The sequence below is a fragment of the Peromyscus maniculatus genome, chromosome 21, assembly GCF_049852395.1.
Source record: "Peromyscus maniculatus bairdii isolate BWxNUB_F1_BW_parent chromosome 21, HU_Pman_BW_mat_3.1, whole genome shotgun sequence".
Taxonomy (NCBI): Eukaryota; Metazoa; Chordata; class Mammalia; order Rodentia; family Cricetidae; genus Peromyscus; species Peromyscus maniculatus.
In genome coordinates, this window is record NC_134872.1 from 9,756,080 (window position 1) to 9,772,790 (window position 16,711).

At 48.4% G+C, this 16,711-nt stretch overlaps 1 protein-coding gene across 1 annotated transcript; it reads left to right on the forward strand.

Moving 5' to 3' along the window:
- The first annotated feature begins 4,148 nt into the window (after positions 1–4,148).
- Ndufv3 (NADH:ubiquinone oxidoreductase subunit V3) lies at positions 4,149–15,435 on the forward strand. Its single transcript, XM_042265717.2, has 4 exons — positions 4,149–4,305; positions 5,547–5,667; positions 11,656–12,846; positions 15,210–15,435. Exons 1-4 carry the CDS (start codon positions 4,264–4,266, stop codon positions 15,362–15,364), a joined length of 1,509 nt encoding a protein of 502 aa, XP_042121651.2. The 5' UTR covers positions 4,149–4,263; the 3' UTR covers positions 15,365–15,435.
- Positions 15,436–16,711: the final 1,276 nt, after the last annotated feature.

Below are 16,711 nucleotides of genomic sequence, written 5' to 3' on the forward strand. Positions count from 1 at the left end.
TTCTGAAGCCCACTGTATTCATAAGAGCAGGTTATGCCTTGACTGGGTCTGAGATCTACCTACCCTCTTAGGTGCCTCTCCCAGAACCTTCTTGGCTACTTTGATGAAAGTGCCCTTTGAGCAACTTTCTCCCCTTACTTCCTGCTCTTGGGAAATCTGGAACCCAGGGGCCTTTGTTCCTGTTAAACTACCCATTTTACCTTGCACCGGTTGGTGGTGCTTCAGCCCAGCTTCCTGGAAAGCTGCTCAGTGTTAATGCCCCTATAAAAGATAGGTGGGCTCCAATTTAAACATAGCTGGAAGTTGCTGGCAATTGGTGGCTGCTGGGAGAGGGGCAGTCAGCTTTCTTCAAGAATGTGGCCTCTGAGAAGCTATAGAACCAGTCATCTAGTAGATGGTTCCACATCCATGCATACTGGCAGCACCAAGAGGACTCAGTGAATTAAATACACACATACACACATGAAATTGGGAGGTAATAGTGGTGGTGAGGAGAGGAAAGGAACTGGCAGGGAAGGAACAGAAGGTGGACTTTATCAAAACACATATGCATGTATGGAATTCTTAATAAAAAAAAAAATTAAACAAGCGGAGCCAGGCCAGGCAATGGTGGCGCCCACCTTTAGTCCCAGCACTTGGGAGGCACAGGCAAGGGGATCTCCCAGTTCAAGGCCAGCCTGGTCTATAATGTGAGTTACAAGACAGTCAGGACTACACAGAAAAACCCTGTCTCAAAAAAACAAAAATAGTTGGGTGGTGGGGGTTCATGCCTTTAATCCCAGCACTTGGGAGGAGAGGCAGGTGGATCTCTGAGTTCAAGGCCAACCTGAGCAACAGAGCAAGTTCCAGGACAGCCAGGATTACACAGAGAAACCTTGTCTTGAAAAAAAACCAATAATAAATAAATCCTGGCATAGTGGCAATGCCTTTAATCCCAGTACTCAGGAGGCAGAGACAGGCAGATCTCTCTGGGAGTTCTGGTCTCCATATCCAATTCCAGGCCAGTCAGGACTACACAGCGAGACCCTGGTTCAAAAACAAAAGAAAAGCTAGAGAGAGGGTTCAGCAGTCAAGAGTGTGTACCCAGAAGACCTGCACCCAGGCAGCTCACAGCTGCTTCTAACTCCACTTACAGAGCATCTGATGCCCTCTTCTGGCTTCCACAGGCACTGAACTCACATGCACAGACTCATTGTCACACACACACACAATTTTAAAATAAAAATAAACAAATTTGGCTTCCTCCTGGACCCAGTTATGTGCTGTTGTTATTATCAACCTGAGCAAATGCTACCCAAAATAACCAGTCTGGGAGCAGGTCCAGTTTTAGAATTTACTAGGCAACTCACTTTGCCTCTGTGTCTCCCCCCCTCCCCCTCTCTCTCTCCTTTCTCCTACCCTTTCCCTCCCCTTCCCCTCCCCTTCCTCCCTCACTGCTAGCTACTCAGCTTCCTTCTCCCCACTTCAAATAATTGTTAAAATTGTATTGTCAGATTCCCCCCAGGACCCTGCTGGGATACTGATTAGGAAAGAATTGAATGTATTAGACTGTTTGAAAGGAAACTAGCATGTTTACAGCGTGTACAAACACCTTTTTTCTTTCTCTAATAGCTTCTCTTAGCTTATAGTATTATCTGACATTATCCTTTAAGGGCATAGACAAACTATTTTTAAGTATATTCTTACCAAAATATATGGGGTTCTGCTAACATAATGAGATCTTTTTCAACTCTATTTGACATTTGTTCCTGCTGACTAGAGATGCAGTTTATATTATTTATAAATTGCTCTTTCACCCAGCAGTTTTTCTGAATTCTCTAATGAATTCTTGTCATGTTTGTCACTGTCTCCTGAGACTTGCCAGCAGACACTGCCAGTTCTCCTGGCATGTGGCCATCTGTCCTTGCAGAGGGAGGGGCCATCGCAGGCTGCCTAGGTCTTCAGGTCAGCTGTGTGCCAGATGGGTTTAGCCAGAATGCCCAGAGACACAAAAATACATTCTCCCCAACAGCTCCTGCCACTACTGTTGGCTGAGCTCATAGTGGTCCCTGGATCCCACAAGTGACCCTACACCAGTTTTGTGGCACCACCTAATCTCCATCCCAAAGGAGATGGTGGCTTCCTGCTGAGGTGGATCTCTGCAGCACTTACATCATGGTGCACTGTGCTTAAAGGTCCCCTGCCAAAATTCACATTGAAATTCAGTCTTGGAGATTAGAAAGATAGAGCAGGGGTTAAGAGCATTAGCTGCTCTTTCAGAGAACCCAAGTGCAGTTCCCAGGACCCATGTGGTGGCTCACAACCATCTGCAACTCCAGTTCCAGGGGATCTATCACTCTCTTCTGGCCTTGGCAGGTACTGTATGCACACGGTGCATGGTCATGCATTCAGGCAATACACCCATATACATAAAACAAAAATAGCCGGGCAGCAGTGGTGCACGCCTTTAATCCCAGCACTCAAAAGGCAGAGGCAAGCAGATCTCTGTGAATTCAAAGCCAGCCTGGTCTACATAGTGAGTTCCAGGACAGCCAGGGCTATGTAGAGAGACCCTGTCTCAAAAACAAATAATTTTTGAAGATTTATTATTATGTATTTTATGTATATGAGTGCTTTATCTTTATGTATGTATGTCTGCAGACCAGAAGAGGGCATCAGATTGTGAGTTGCCATGTGGGTGCTGGGAATTGAACTCAGGACCTCTGGAAGAGCAGCTAGTGCTCTTAACCACTGAGCATCTCTCTAGCCTCTAAATAAGTCTTACTTTTTGTGTGTGCATTATTTTGCTTATTTTCATGCGTGCTGGAGATTTGCACTCAGGTCCTCATGACTGCACAGCAAGTACCCTTACCCACAGAGCCATCTTCCCTGATAAATAATTGGTTTTTATATAAAATAAGAATTCAGTCTCCACTTGGAAGTATTAAGCAATCAGACCAAGTGGGATAACTAAGAGTAACTAGGTCACAGGAGACAGACACATCCATGTATTAACAAAGAGCTCTCTCAGGAGTGGGTCTGTTAGGAAGGCCAGGTTGGATGGACCTCTCTCAGTCATGTGATGCTCTGCACTGCCTAAAGCCTTGCAGAGAGTCCCCTACCTCCAGAACCTTAAATTAATGAAACTTTATTCTTTATGAATTAGCCAGCGTTTGGTAGTGAGTTACAGCAACAGAAAATGGGAGTTAAGTGTCAGGCTGTGAACCCAAATAATCCTCCAGTATTCTTTAAATGAAGTTTAATTAACCTTTAGGAGACAGAGATCCTAGTAGCTCACACAGAATTCTGTGTGACCCATAGGAAAAATGAAAGCCACCACCCCCACCCCTCCATCCGCAAGCCTGGTCTAAAGCTGCTAGTTGCTTCTTCCTAGAGGCAGAGGGCATACGCTGTGGAACCTTGGACAGAGCTAACAATGGAGGAGCAGCTTCTGCTTCCAGCACAGTCTAGGCCACAGCACTTTGCTGACTGGGACATGTCAGAGCAATCCTCTCTGCAGATACTCCTGAATCCATGATCTGCTCTCTGTCTTCTACTTCATTTTTCAGCAGCACTGTAAACTTAACCTCTTGCAGAGCTAGAGAGGTGCCTCAGGGGTAGGCGTGCACTCCGCTGTTTGAGAAGACCCAACTTTGGTTCCCAGCACCAACATTGACCTCTATGGAATTACAATTTCCTGTAACTCCAGCTCCAGGGGGATCTGCAATCATCTTCTCATCTACACAGGCACAAACACGCACTCGGAAACATACATGTACACATAATGGAAAATAATAAAAAAAAAAAACCTAAATCTTAGCCAGGTGTGGTGATGCACACCTTTAATCCTAGCACGTGGAAGGCCACGCCCCTACAGGGCAAGCGCACTATCACCGAGCTGTATCTCCCAACAAACAGCAAACTCACAAAAACCTCACCAAACACAGAAGACTCTCAAGTCGAACCAGAAACGCTAAGGGCATGATTCTAGCTGTACAACATGGGTAGGTTGCAGAGTTAAGGGTGAGATCAGGCCAAGGTGGGTAGGAGAGCGGGACTTGCAGCAGGAACTGCCCAGGGGCGGAGCCCAAGCGCTCCCACCTAGGATTGGTGAATTCCTTTAGGGGCGTGGCCTCGGAAGGCCTCCCTGAATGCGCGCTCAGACGCTTGTACCCACCCTGGCCTGTGATTGGCGAACGTGAACGCAGGGCGGAGCCTCGGGTGGTGCGTGCGCGCGCGCAGGTCACGTACCTAGGTGCGACCTCAGCGAGCTGCGTCTGTACCATGGCTCTCCTGCTTCGAGGAGGACGAATCCGGGCACTGAAGGTAAAGGGCGAACGGGCGCGACCTCCCCGGCCCGTAGCCTGACCCTCAGCTGTACCCGTGGGCTTGGTGCCGGTGAGGGGTCCCAGGCCCTGTGTTCACCTGACCCGGAGAGGTCTTTCTCTGCAGGAGCAAAGCTGAGGCTCTTTGGCTGTTTTAAAAACTAAACCTGGCTTTCTCTGCAAAACCAGTGTTGGGGTTTGTTGGGGTTGGGTTCTGGGGATGGAATCCAGGGCCCTGCGCTTGCTTTGTCAAATGCCGTCATTGAACCAGCCTCAAAGCAGGAAGTGCCCACAGCAATATAAAATACAGATGACAGAGGGTCCCCGTCGCTAGATGGGCACTATTTAATTACTCCTTCAGGTATCTTGTTCCCAGCGATTTTTTTTTTCAGCGTGTAACAGTACACATAATTTGTACACACGCAGAAAACCAAATATAAATAGTTTTCCTCATTTTTTTTCTGGGCCCGGCGCGAAACATCCTGGGATCTAGCACATACTTGAGTGGTTGCCTGGGGAATTCCAGTTAAGATTCTTCCCATTTACACTGTAACTTTCTGAGGCAATTATTTACATTGTTTCCTAGCAGATAGTGCTACTAAGTGTAGGGAGATAATTTTGCAAAAAAGAAACAGTATTTTGTAGAGTAACAAAATAAGCGGTGTCATAAACTGCCTGCCCTGTCTAGCTAAACCCAGGAGTCCGGACTCCGTTGGGCCTTGCGTCCAGGATCCTGGCAGTGAGGGTTGCAGCTAGCCATCAGAGGCCCAGAGGCCAGCACCTCCCTCCTCTCCCCAATGTCAGTACAGATTTGCTTAACCGGGACTTTACAGGACAGGTGGGCTTCTCTCAGCAGCAGCACCTGCGTCTGGTCCGCGTCCTACCCTCTGAGCCCCAGGTTTCTGCAGGACCAGACTCTTCACCAGGACGCCCTGAAGCTTTGTATAAAGAAGCTGGCAAAGTTTTTCTTTTTAATAAAAATTTTCCAAGTTTCCATTTTGGGAAATTTTTGCAGAGAATGGGGAAACTGAGATGTTTTTCTTTACCCAGATGCTAATGGTGGTTGCCCTGGCCTGGAACTTGGGTTTATTTTTCTTGCAGCTTTTTTTTTTTTTGTACTTTTCATACATCTCATATTATGAAAGTTGTAATAAATGTGCCGCATGGTGAATATTAACATATATATTAACATATAGTACTCACGTTATACTGGCTGTCATCCTTCCTGTTGGCTCTCCCCAGGCTGTGTTCCTGGAGACAAGGGTGTTCCGAGAACTACCTTCTACGGTGCCCCTCTCTACAGAGTCAGGGAAGAATGAAGGGGGAATACAATCAAATCCCAAGAATCAAAGTGCACCCACAGGTGAGATTTTAAAGATGGTCTGGGAGGGGCCAAGAATGCAAAGTCATTAGCATGAAATGAGTTTGACCAGCCACGTAACCTAAGGTTCTTAATCTTCCCAGTGCCTATATTATAATCAGATATAAGATCGGCAACAACACATCAGTGGTATCAAAGTCTTTTACTGTGTTTGCTCTAGATCAGTGGTTCTCAGCCTTCCTAATGCTTTGACCCTCTAATACAGTCCTCCCAACCATAAAATTGTTTTCATTGCTACTTCATAACTGTAATTTTGCTACTGTTAGGAATCATAATGTAAAAATATCTGTGTTTTCTGATGGTCTTAGGTACCCCGGTGAAAGGGTCATTCAGTCCCCCAAAGGGGTCATGACCCACAGGTAGAGAACTGCTGCTCTGGATGGAGAGTGCTGCTTTCTAAATGCTCAGCCCAACAGGGAGAGCAGAAGAGCTTGGGCATTTCCCAGGCTCTCCAGACCCATGCTTGTGTGAACTAGTGGGAACCCACCCTGCTTTCCTCTCCCTGGTTTCTGGCTTTCCCTGTCTCTCCAAGACTAGTGAGGTTTTCCTGGTATGCCCCATCACCATCGGGGGACACCATCAGGACCCCCGGGAGGGGATTAGGAGCCAGTGTTTCTGCTCTGCTGCTTTCAGCTGGTGCCTGGTCGGCTTCCAGCTCTTTTCGAAATCGTTTTGATTTCTGGCACAAGTCTTAACCTTTTCCCCTCTCTGTGCCAGTATAGGATAGCCTCCCTCCAAGCCAGCGGGAAGTGCAGTGCATCTGAAATGTTTCACTTCTGAGAGTAACGTTATTTCCTATGCCTTGCTCATTGTTGACAATGGGTCACGAACTAGGTAGGACCATTGAATTTTGTTTCTTGGTTCACGGAGTCCTGATCCACCCTTGAATGGCTATGCAGAACTGCCCCTTGACAAGTCCTAACGCGGGACTGTGGAGTGCTAATTGAGTTGGGGCTGAGTTTCACTAGAACAGCATTTGCACGACTTAGGTATGTGAAATGATACAGAGTCCATTCTTTTCTCCTTGTCTGGGTACTGACCACCAGTGGGTGCTAAATGTTTGTACTTTTAGAGAGTGCCTGCCCACAGCCTTTCATGCTCTCTCCACACATGCATTCCCAGATCTCCATCAGCCGCACAGCACCCAGAGACATAGCAAAGGTGTCTTGGCCTGAATTCGAGAGGGACGTGATTCAGCCCTGTCCAAACCTGCCTAATTTTAAAATACAATACTCTTTTTTCCTCTTGGGTGCATTGAAAAACAGAAATCTTAAACATGAGGACTTTTTAAAATAGCAATAACAAAACATAGAATCCCAGTATACCTAAGAAATGTCTGCAACAAGAATGTCTGTTAAGTTGTGGACCGCATGTGGCATGGTCTATGTTTATTTTTGCATGCTGTAGATCCAGCCCAGGGCTTTGCATAGCCTGGAATGCTTATGACTGGTGAGTGACCTGGATGTCAATACTAACCATGTCCTCTTCTCTGGTGGAGTTTTGAATTATGTCTATAATCCTTTCTTCTAGATACATGATTTTAGACTAAATGGGTGTTAGGACCCAAGAACCTTCTCTGTAAGAACAAGTGTCTGTCCGTGTGAGTGGAAATGGTGTCATCCTGGGAAGGTTTGTGAAGGGAGACTTGGCCTGAGAATTGGCCTTAGATTCCCATGGAGCTCCTGCTGCTGGCCTTTCGGCCATCTGAGCTGGCAGCTCTGCCACCTCCCTGGGTGCTGTGGGGCTGGTGGAGATGTGGTGTGTCCGTCTGTCCATCTGTCTGTCTGTCTACTCGTGCACCTTGGGAATGGCAGTGTACTTTGGGGTTGAAGATGGTCTTCAGAAGTAAATTGTCTTCTTTGCATATTACACTTATATAACTTAAAAGATTTCTGTACAGAGAAAAAGAAATAATGCTTCTAATAGCCACATGTAGGCCTGTGTTTTTCCTTAAAGTGCCAGGGATTAGAAACCATCAGAAACAGAGTGGCTTTGGGAGCCCCTGGGGCTCCCTGAATCTGCTCTTGGTCTCCAGCCCAAAGATCAGGAACCACCCTTGAGGAAAATTGGAGAGTAACTTTATTTCCTATGCCTTGCTCACATAGTAGCATGTTCTTCCTTCCTAAGAAAAGCTGCCGGCACACGTCAGTCCCAGGGTGCTCCCTCAGGCCCTTCTGGGAGGCATGCCTGACTTCTCTTTGCTGTTCATTGAATCAGTCACAGGCCATGTTGTACAGATCCATAAGTTCCTGGCTGAACCACCTTCCACATTACTTTTCTTTCAGGTTTTTTTTTTTTCTTCTGCAAAGTCTCTCTATGTAGTACGTGTTGGTCTTGAACTCTGATCCTCCCGAGTGCTGGGATTACAGATGTGTGCCATACACCTTGCTTTTGTGTAGCTCTTTAAGGAGTGTAAAGCCAAAGTTAGTTCTCCATTCAGGCTCCAGTCCAGGCTTAAATGTGCATTGTTTCTGAAACTAGAGGCTAGATATGTTAACTATAGCCACAGTGTGGAGGGAGTGCTGTTCTGAACACTTCCTGCCTGTCACCTCTCACTGATGAGTAGTTCAGGGGGTCACACCAGAGCGGTCTGCTTTGGACTTTGACATTCTGGCCACGGTCTATATTCCAATCACTATACTCTCTTACTTTGGGGGCAAAAAAAACTCTAGATTCTCCTGCTGCCTTTTTTTTTTTTTTTTTAAATCTTTACACACATGTAATCCTAAGCGTATGAAATCTAAGTGACTTTACAGACCTTGTTTAAAGTACCTTTGTAAGTATGCCTTGTTTTCTGCTTTAGTTTTATAAACCATCGACACTACAGAGGAGTATTTTAGGCTTGCTAATTCACTTTATTACGTATGTTCACGTTTATTTATGTGGCTGTGTGGCTATAAGTCGAGCACCCACAGGGGGGCAGAAGAGGGCACTGGTTCCCCTGGAGCTGGAGTTGCCAGCTGTCGGGAGCCACTCAACATGGGAGCAGGGAACGGAAGTGGACCCTCGGCAGGAGCAGTAGGTGCTCTGAACTGCCCGCCATCTCTCCAGCCCCGCTAACGCACAGCAGCCATCTTTTCTTTGACAGAAAGCTTGAAGATTGCGGTCTCCGTTTTCAGCCAAACGGAAACGAGATTCAGAAACTTGTGCCCCGAGAGGAGATGGGGAGGCAGCAGGGAGCACTGGTTGGCGCTGTTAGATAGTATTTGTAGACCTGACTGTGGAGGCTGCCATGTCTCTCTCTGTAGAACTAGCGGCCCCTGCATGTCCCCTCCTGTGCTCTGAGAGGAGCCTGCACAGGAGTCCGGGGGCAGGAGGTTTTCTGTTAGGCGGTTTGTTGAGGAAAGCCAGTCTCTAGCTAGAATGCCACGAGGGGATGCCGCATCCCGTGTCCACACACCAAGTGTGCTTCTCAGACGCCACATTCACCTTCTGTGATCTACTGCACTGGTGAATGCAGACTTGGTATGGGTGCTGGGTAGTGTTGGCAACTACAGGTCCATATGACAGGCTTCCGGCTGAGGCTTAAAGATGAGGCCAGGGCTGAGTCTGGGCAGGCCGGACACTGACCCTCCATCAGAAGCAGAACCAGTCCCTACATCCGTTGGCCTTTCCTGGAATTCTTCCTGTAGCCAACGAGAACAAGAGAAACTGTTCAGGCCTTCTCATTCCATACAGTGAAGTCTCTCCTTGTCAAACCTGTCTGGAATGTTCTTTCTGTTTTCACAGGTATATAACCTATGATGTCAATTTTTCTTCTTTGTGTGTGTGTGAGTTGTGGGGTGGGAGGCTGTGAATCGAACCCAGGGCCTTGCATGTGCCCAGCTCATGCTTTATCACTGAGCTACTCCTCAGCCCCTGTAATATAGTTTTATAACTCATTATAATTTTCTAAATCTCCAAGGCTAACTAAGGAGAATAGTGCTCAGTGGTAGTTTGTCTAGTGCATGAGACCCTGGGTCCAATCAAGAGCATAAAAACAAAAATCCCCAGATCGTCAGAGTGTTTTGGAAGAGTTAGTCCATCATCTTTCTACTTAAAATAGCCCTCTGAGAGCTTCTTTAATTTTAAGATAGAACCTTATGTTTGTAGACCAGGGTGGCTTCAAACTTGCTATGTAGTTGAGGGTGACCTTGAACTTACGATCCTCCTGCCCCTCCAGAATGCTAGGAGCACGGTCATGTACCACAGCACCTGCTTTACTGCAGTGCTGGGTGGGAGCCCAGGACCTTGTGCATGTTGAGCTAGCACTGTGCCAGCACAGCCACACGCCAGCCCTGAGGTCGCCTCCTATTTGTAAGAGGCAAGCTCAGAGAAGTGCCCGTGGTGTAGACGAGTGGGCTAGCTGGCCTAGGGAAATCCTGCGTGCGGCTGCTGGGAATTCGGAGCTGTGCACTTGAAGCTCGGAGACGGAGAGTGCGCGTGCTGCCATGCTCTGCTGAACTACTCAGCGTGGCCTGGAGCGTTTGTTCTTTGAGTCACCGTGTGGGTCCCCACGGTAAGTGGCCAGGGCCCGTCTGAGCCAGCGGGTCTGAACCAGCGGGTTTCAGCTGTCATGCACTGCTCTGGCTCTGGTCACTGCCTTCCACAGGCCTGTCCCTCTGGCCTGGAACCTTCACTCTTCTTTCTTCCTGCTCCTTCAGTTCACCGTAGGTCCCTGAACCTTTGTGTGGGTGTCACTATGACAACGTGGGTGAGGGGTCCTGATTCTACCACGAAGGAGGAAGCAGGAAGTTTTAGTCCAGATGTAGCCCCAGCTTAAGGACTCTCTAGATCTGTGCATCTGGATAATGTTTGGTTCCATTCAGGTTCGGAAGGTAATTTCCCATGTTAATAACTTGTCCTGTGATTTTCTTCTGATCCATATGGTTAGAAAGATTGACACCCGAGAAAACTGAAATTAGCTCTGATCGATGTGGGGTTTGTTTGTTTGTTTGTTTGTTTGTTTTTTGCTCTTTCATAAATGACTATGAAATGGAAGATTTTTCTGTTAGAATTTATCCTGCCTTTTCTGCACTTTCACATCTGTTTCCAGTGATATGTATGGTGTTAAATTATTTTAGACTTTCTGGCTTTGTAAAACTTGTTTCCTTGGCTGAAGAAATCCCCATGTGACCTGTGGGATTTTGAGGACTTTTCTTCCTTTTTAGGGCAACTTTCCTTGAAAAGTTGTTGCCACTCCTTCCTCTACACTCTTCCTCACAGGGATGCGCTTACCCGTATCCTCTCCACACTCTTCCTCACAGGGGTGAGCTTACCCTATCCTCTTCACACTCTTCCTCACAGGGATGCGCTTACCCGTATCCTCCTCCACACTCTTCCTCACAGGGATAAGCTTACCCATATCCTCCTCCACACTCTTCCTCACAGGGATGCGCTTACCCATATCCTCCTCCACACTCTTCCTCACAGGGATAAGCTTACCCATATCCTCCTTCACACTCTTCCTCACAGGGATAAGCTTACCCTATCCTCTTCACACTCTTCCTCACAGGGATGCGCTTACCCATATCCTCCTTCACACTCTTCATCACTTCTGCTGTTTTGTTTAGGAAGGTCAAACTCTGAACTTTTTACTGTTGGAAAAGCACCAAATACTTGAGCGGCCTTAGCGCTTCAAGAAATCACACATTTGTAAAACGTGAATAGTCAGCGGAAAATACTTGCATTAGAGTTTAACTGTCTTAAATTTGAGTGAGATCATTTTCAATTTATCATCTGGGAAGCCGTGAGTGTGAGGAATGGAGTCAGCTGGTGGCTCTTGTTGGTGAGAAAGCCCCCTCCTTAAAGGTTTCGGTCAGAGGCAAGTCTGCCCGCTCTTACTGCTGCCCCAGCCTGTGGGGAGGTTCCTGGAACCGACCTCAGGTCAGTTACCTGGACAACACTATGATACGCTGGTGTGCAATGCAATGTCTATGGCTTTGAGTTGCTCATTAAATAATGAATGTTCCTCTTTATGCCGTTCCCCAGATGTGGTGGGAGCAGAGGAGAGGGGCAAGCTCCTAGCCACCCACCCCGCAGCGCCACTGTCCAAAAGTGCATCTCCACGCAGTTCTTACCCATCCGTGGAGACCACAGGTGGGGCTGTAGCCGGCCCACACCGCGGTGGCAGCCTGCCGCTCACAGATGAAGGGCTTCCGAAGCGTTTGTCAAGAAAGACTTTGGTAGAGTTTCCTCAGAAAGTTTCGTCTCCACCCCGAGTACAGGGCTCTGACTCAGAGGCTCGGCGGCATGTGCAAAAGAGGACAAGTGATTCATCCTCATCTTCCTCATCCTCATCTTCCTCCTCCAACTCCTCAGATTCAGACTCTGATGGGGAGGGACATGACTCCAACATTGATCCCCCTGTGACCAGCAAAGGCAAGGCAGGGTTTTACAAACCAGAGGCCTCCCGTCCCTTCCGGAACGGAGTCCCCAAAATCACAGTACCTGCAAAAGAGAAAGCCAAGGTGCAAAAGCCACACACAGATCTCGCCTACCCAGAGAAGTCCCTGCAGCCAAAGAAGAAAGGAACCATCACCAAGCCTGTAGGGGACAGCAAAGAAACCAAATCCAAGCCCATGGCACCCAGATCCCAGTCCAGTGAGCTTTCGGAGCAAACCGTGAAGGAAGAACACCCACAGGAGAAACCGAGGCCAAGTAAGACAAGGAAGGAAAGCCCAAAGCCATTTGAAGCCGAAAGAATGTTACCCGACCGGACAAAGGCTAGGTCATCTGCACAGCTCACTGGTGGCCCAGCGTCCACAACCAGAACACAAGAGGCCAGTGCAGAAGAACAGCTGCCAGCAGCCGCGCCCAGGGCCGGAGCCAGACATCTGGAACCAAGAGGGCCAGAGCCTGACCCGAAGGCAGCTTCTCCCCGGGTCCTGGTCGGAAAAGAAAGCCCAGAGAAGCAGGTGCCCGAAGGCCGCCCACCGGCCAAGGAGGAGACCTTGGAAGATCAGAAACCAGTGAGCTATTCGAAGACAGTTCCTGTTCAGAAGAAAGATATCTTGGAAGAGAGAGCAGGACCGCAGCTGGAGGGGAGGTCCCAGGAGGCAGCCGGTGAAGCCCCGCCCACGGATGCAGGCCCACCCCAGGAGGGGAGGTTCCAGGAGGCAGCCGGTGAAGCCCCGCCCACTGATGCAGGCCCACCCCAGGAAGCCCCAGACGACACACAGGGTACTCCTTGCCTTGGTTCAGACTCTCCTTGTCCTTTAGGGTGTATAGATTCTAAAGAGCCTCCTTGCGTTTCTGTGTGTTTAGAAAGGAATCTTAATTTTTTTTTTTTTTTTGACACAGAGTCCCTTGTAGCTCAGGGTGATTTCAGACTTGCTCGGTAGCTGACACTGACATTGCACTCCTGATCCTCCTGCCTCCGATTCCCAGGTGCTAGGTTCAGGTGCGCAGCTCTTGGCCTTGTCTAACTATTTCTTAGTGTAAATTTTGGAAACCGGTAATTCAGCATCACCACACTTAGCCTTGGAGGGTGTCCAAGCACACAGTTCATGAACTTGCCCAGCATCCTGCTAGGTGGAAGTCAGAGTCTCCTGTGGAGCTTGCATGGGTCAGGAGCAGCAGTCACTTGTCGGTGATAGCCCTCGGGTGGACTGAACGAGAGAGGTGCCTTAGCAACTTGGTGCATAGTGAATTGAAGCAAGTGTGAGCAGGTAGGCAGCCATGGACTGCATCCATGATCGCTCCACAGCTACAACACAATGGGCTGTTTAATCTTCTACAGTGAGTTTCTAAAGAGCTTTTCAAGGGGGATTGGCCTCCTGACATACTGCGTGGTGTTGCGAATGTGTGACATCCTCTGGGCAGCTCATTGGGGAACAGGAATTCTCTGATTTTTAGAATCTGCAGTTCTGGAGAGTTTCTTAAGATGCAGCATCGCTAACAAGGCCTTCTTCCTGTACCTGCGTGCCGTGCCGTGCCGTGCCTTGCCTTGCCGAGCCCACCCTTGCCTAACCTGCATCACCTGGCATGCTAACTGTCGCTCTTCCAGGATGTTGACAGCGTTTATGTTTCCTTCCTCCTCCGCTTCCCTTCTTTCACTAATCCGCCAGGTACCAGTGCGTGCCAGATGTCTGTCCTAGGACCTCAGGACCTGCCTTTCCGACCCTGGCAATTTTCAGATTTGATCCCAACTGGAAAGGAGTGCCTCAAACCCAGGATGAAAATACGGGACTGGGGGTCTCGGGGTTGTCTCTGGGGGAAACAACAACTCCTCACGGGGCTGCCGATGTAGCTTAGTGTGGGGGCTTAGCCCGTGAGTGAGGGCTTTTGCTCAGTTTCCCACACTGCACGAACAAGCTTGCTCCCCCTCCACCCAAACCCCTTTGACAGCTAAGGCTCACAAAGTGGTCCTTCTCCGAAGCCCCGTGCTTACAGGTGAGCTGCTCTGGAGTTTATAATCCGCCGGCTCCATCTGTTGTCGCCTCTCCTGTAATAACTACGTAATCCATGCCTTTGAAGGTATGCCTTCACCACACTGGAGATCTTGAGCTTGCAGAGGCAGAGAAGAGGCCAGCTCTATAAGATACCCTTCTCCTTTCTTTTTATAAAATTAAATGATGAGAATCCGCTTCGGGGTTTGGAATAGAGAAATGTGTTTAAGTTGTTGGGGTGTTTGTTCCTCGTGCCGTGTGAGGAGAAACTGAGACAGCTCTGCTGCCCTGGGCCCTCGCTGGCTTTGTCTCGGCTCCTGTTTGTTGCATTCATGTTGCAGAGGAGCGGTTTCCTTTTGCCTCAGTCCCACACTTGGAATTTTAAGTTTATCAAGTGCTCAGGTACATGGATTTAATCCTCCCCATTGAAGATAAAAGGCTAAATGTGTTTGTTTGTTTGTTTCTGTCTATGAATCCATGAAGATGGCAACAATTTCCCCCAAAAAGTAAAAACGGCAAAACCGCACCCTCCTCCCTGATCCCCCTGTTCCTTTTATCATTGATGTCACCCTCAGATTTTTCTCAGATCCGTGATGACGATTTCCATCACAAACAGATGTGATGTGATAAAATCATGCGAAGGGACATGATTCCTCTCCTGTGTGTTTCTACATGACCTGGAAGTCTGTCCATAATTCCAGGTCCTGCCAAACTCGTAGAGCCCAGGGCCTAGAGATGCAGAAGTAAGGTGAGGTACTTCGATCTAGATCAGAAACGAAGCAACCTTGTCCCCTCTCTTAGATGTTTAGACACTGCCATTTTATTATTAAAAACAAAGCAGAGAGGCGTCCTGTCTCCCGGCAGGCCTGTGATGTAATCTCAGGGAAGGTTTCCGTGGCAGGGCTAGAGTTGAGTCTCTTAGGGTGACAGCATTGCCTCTGTGTGCTTTGTGATTACCGTAACTGGTAAGGTGATAAATTTCAGCATACGTTTTCAGGTTATTCCTCTATTGTTTTTGAAGACAAGGGGGGCCTCGAGGTCTCCTCACTTCTAGTTAGACTGCTCACACGTCAGACTGGAGTTGTGGAGACTTCTGCTTCCTGAGTGCTCAGATGGACTGATATCTGACAGTTCTCCTATCACTTTCCTCTACAGAGCCCACTCTGGTCCCTGAGTCGCCTAACACCACCACCTACAAGAACCTACAGCATCATGACTACAACTCATACACCTTCCTAGACCTGAACATGGACCTCTCCAAGTTCAGAATGCCTCAACCCTCTTCAGGACGAGAGTCCCCTCGGCACTGAGCTCAGCTCACGGGAGCCCCATGCCGGTCCCATGAAGTCTTGCCTGCGAGAATAAAAATCAGAGTCACAAAGCTCAGTGTGTCGTTATTATCCCTCACAGCTTCCAGAGAATGAATTGGTCACACCCTGATTATTTGTGTAGAGTTTGTATTATCCAGTGGCATCCTCCAGGGGCCACAGTGAAATGTTCACAGTTCCTCTAGATTAGAATCTGCAGCTCCTTGAGACGATAAACTGCATCATCCCTAACAAGCCCCGAGGGGCGTCGTCTGTTAGGAAGGCTGTGCATGACATCCCTCTTGAATTGCAAGTCTACAGCCAGCCAGAGGGATCCATGAAACGAATGAAGCAAAGTGTCTTCTGCCCACTCAGCCTCCTCCCACTGGTGGGCGGTGGGTGTCGGTAAAATGGAGCGGTGACTTCTAGATCTGAGTGCAGCCTGGATGAACTGGGGGTAGGAATTACACTGATTGTAATTATTGCATTACCAAAAAGAGAAAAAATTGTGTGTGAGAGAGAATAGAAGTGGAATAGGAATTACACTAATTCTAACTACTACATCACAAAAAAGTACGAGAGAGCAAGGAAAGAGATACCGTGATAAACAAAGACACCATGGGAATAGGGAGAAGCAGAGTGCTAGGGAGGTTCCCAGGAATTCACAAGGATGACTCCACCATAGACTACTGGCAATAGTTAAGAGGGTACCTGAGCTGATCTACACTGGTGATCGGATGGCTGAGTACACTGTCATCATAGAACCCTCATCCAGTGACTGATGATGGAAGCAGATGCAGAGATCCATGGCCTGGTCTCAGGCAGAGCTCCAGGAGCCCAATAGATGAGAGAGAGGAGGGATTCTATGAGCAAGGGATATCGAGACCATGACTGGAGAAAGTACAGAGACAGCCAAACTAGTGGAACCCCATGAACTGTGGACCAACAGCTGAGGAGCCCCCATGGACTGGACTATTCCCCCTGGATAAGCAAGACAGTTGTTTAGCTTGAACTGTTTAGAGGGCCCCCAGGCAGTGGGATCAGGACCAGTCCCTAGTGCACAGCTGGCTTTTTGGAGCCTAGTGCCTATGGTGAGACACTTTGTGCAGCCTTGGTGCAGGGAGGAGGGGATTGGACCTGCCTCAACTGAATGTACCAGGCTCAGCTGACTCCCCATGGGAGACCTTGCCTTGAAGGAGGTGGGAATGGGGGGGGGTGTTGGGTGGAAAGGCTGGGGGTTGGGAAGAGGGAGGACGGGAATCTGGTTGGTATGTAAAATGAATAGAAAATCTCTTAATTAAAAAAAAAAATCCAGGCCGGGCGGTGGTGGTGCACGCCTTTAATCCCAGC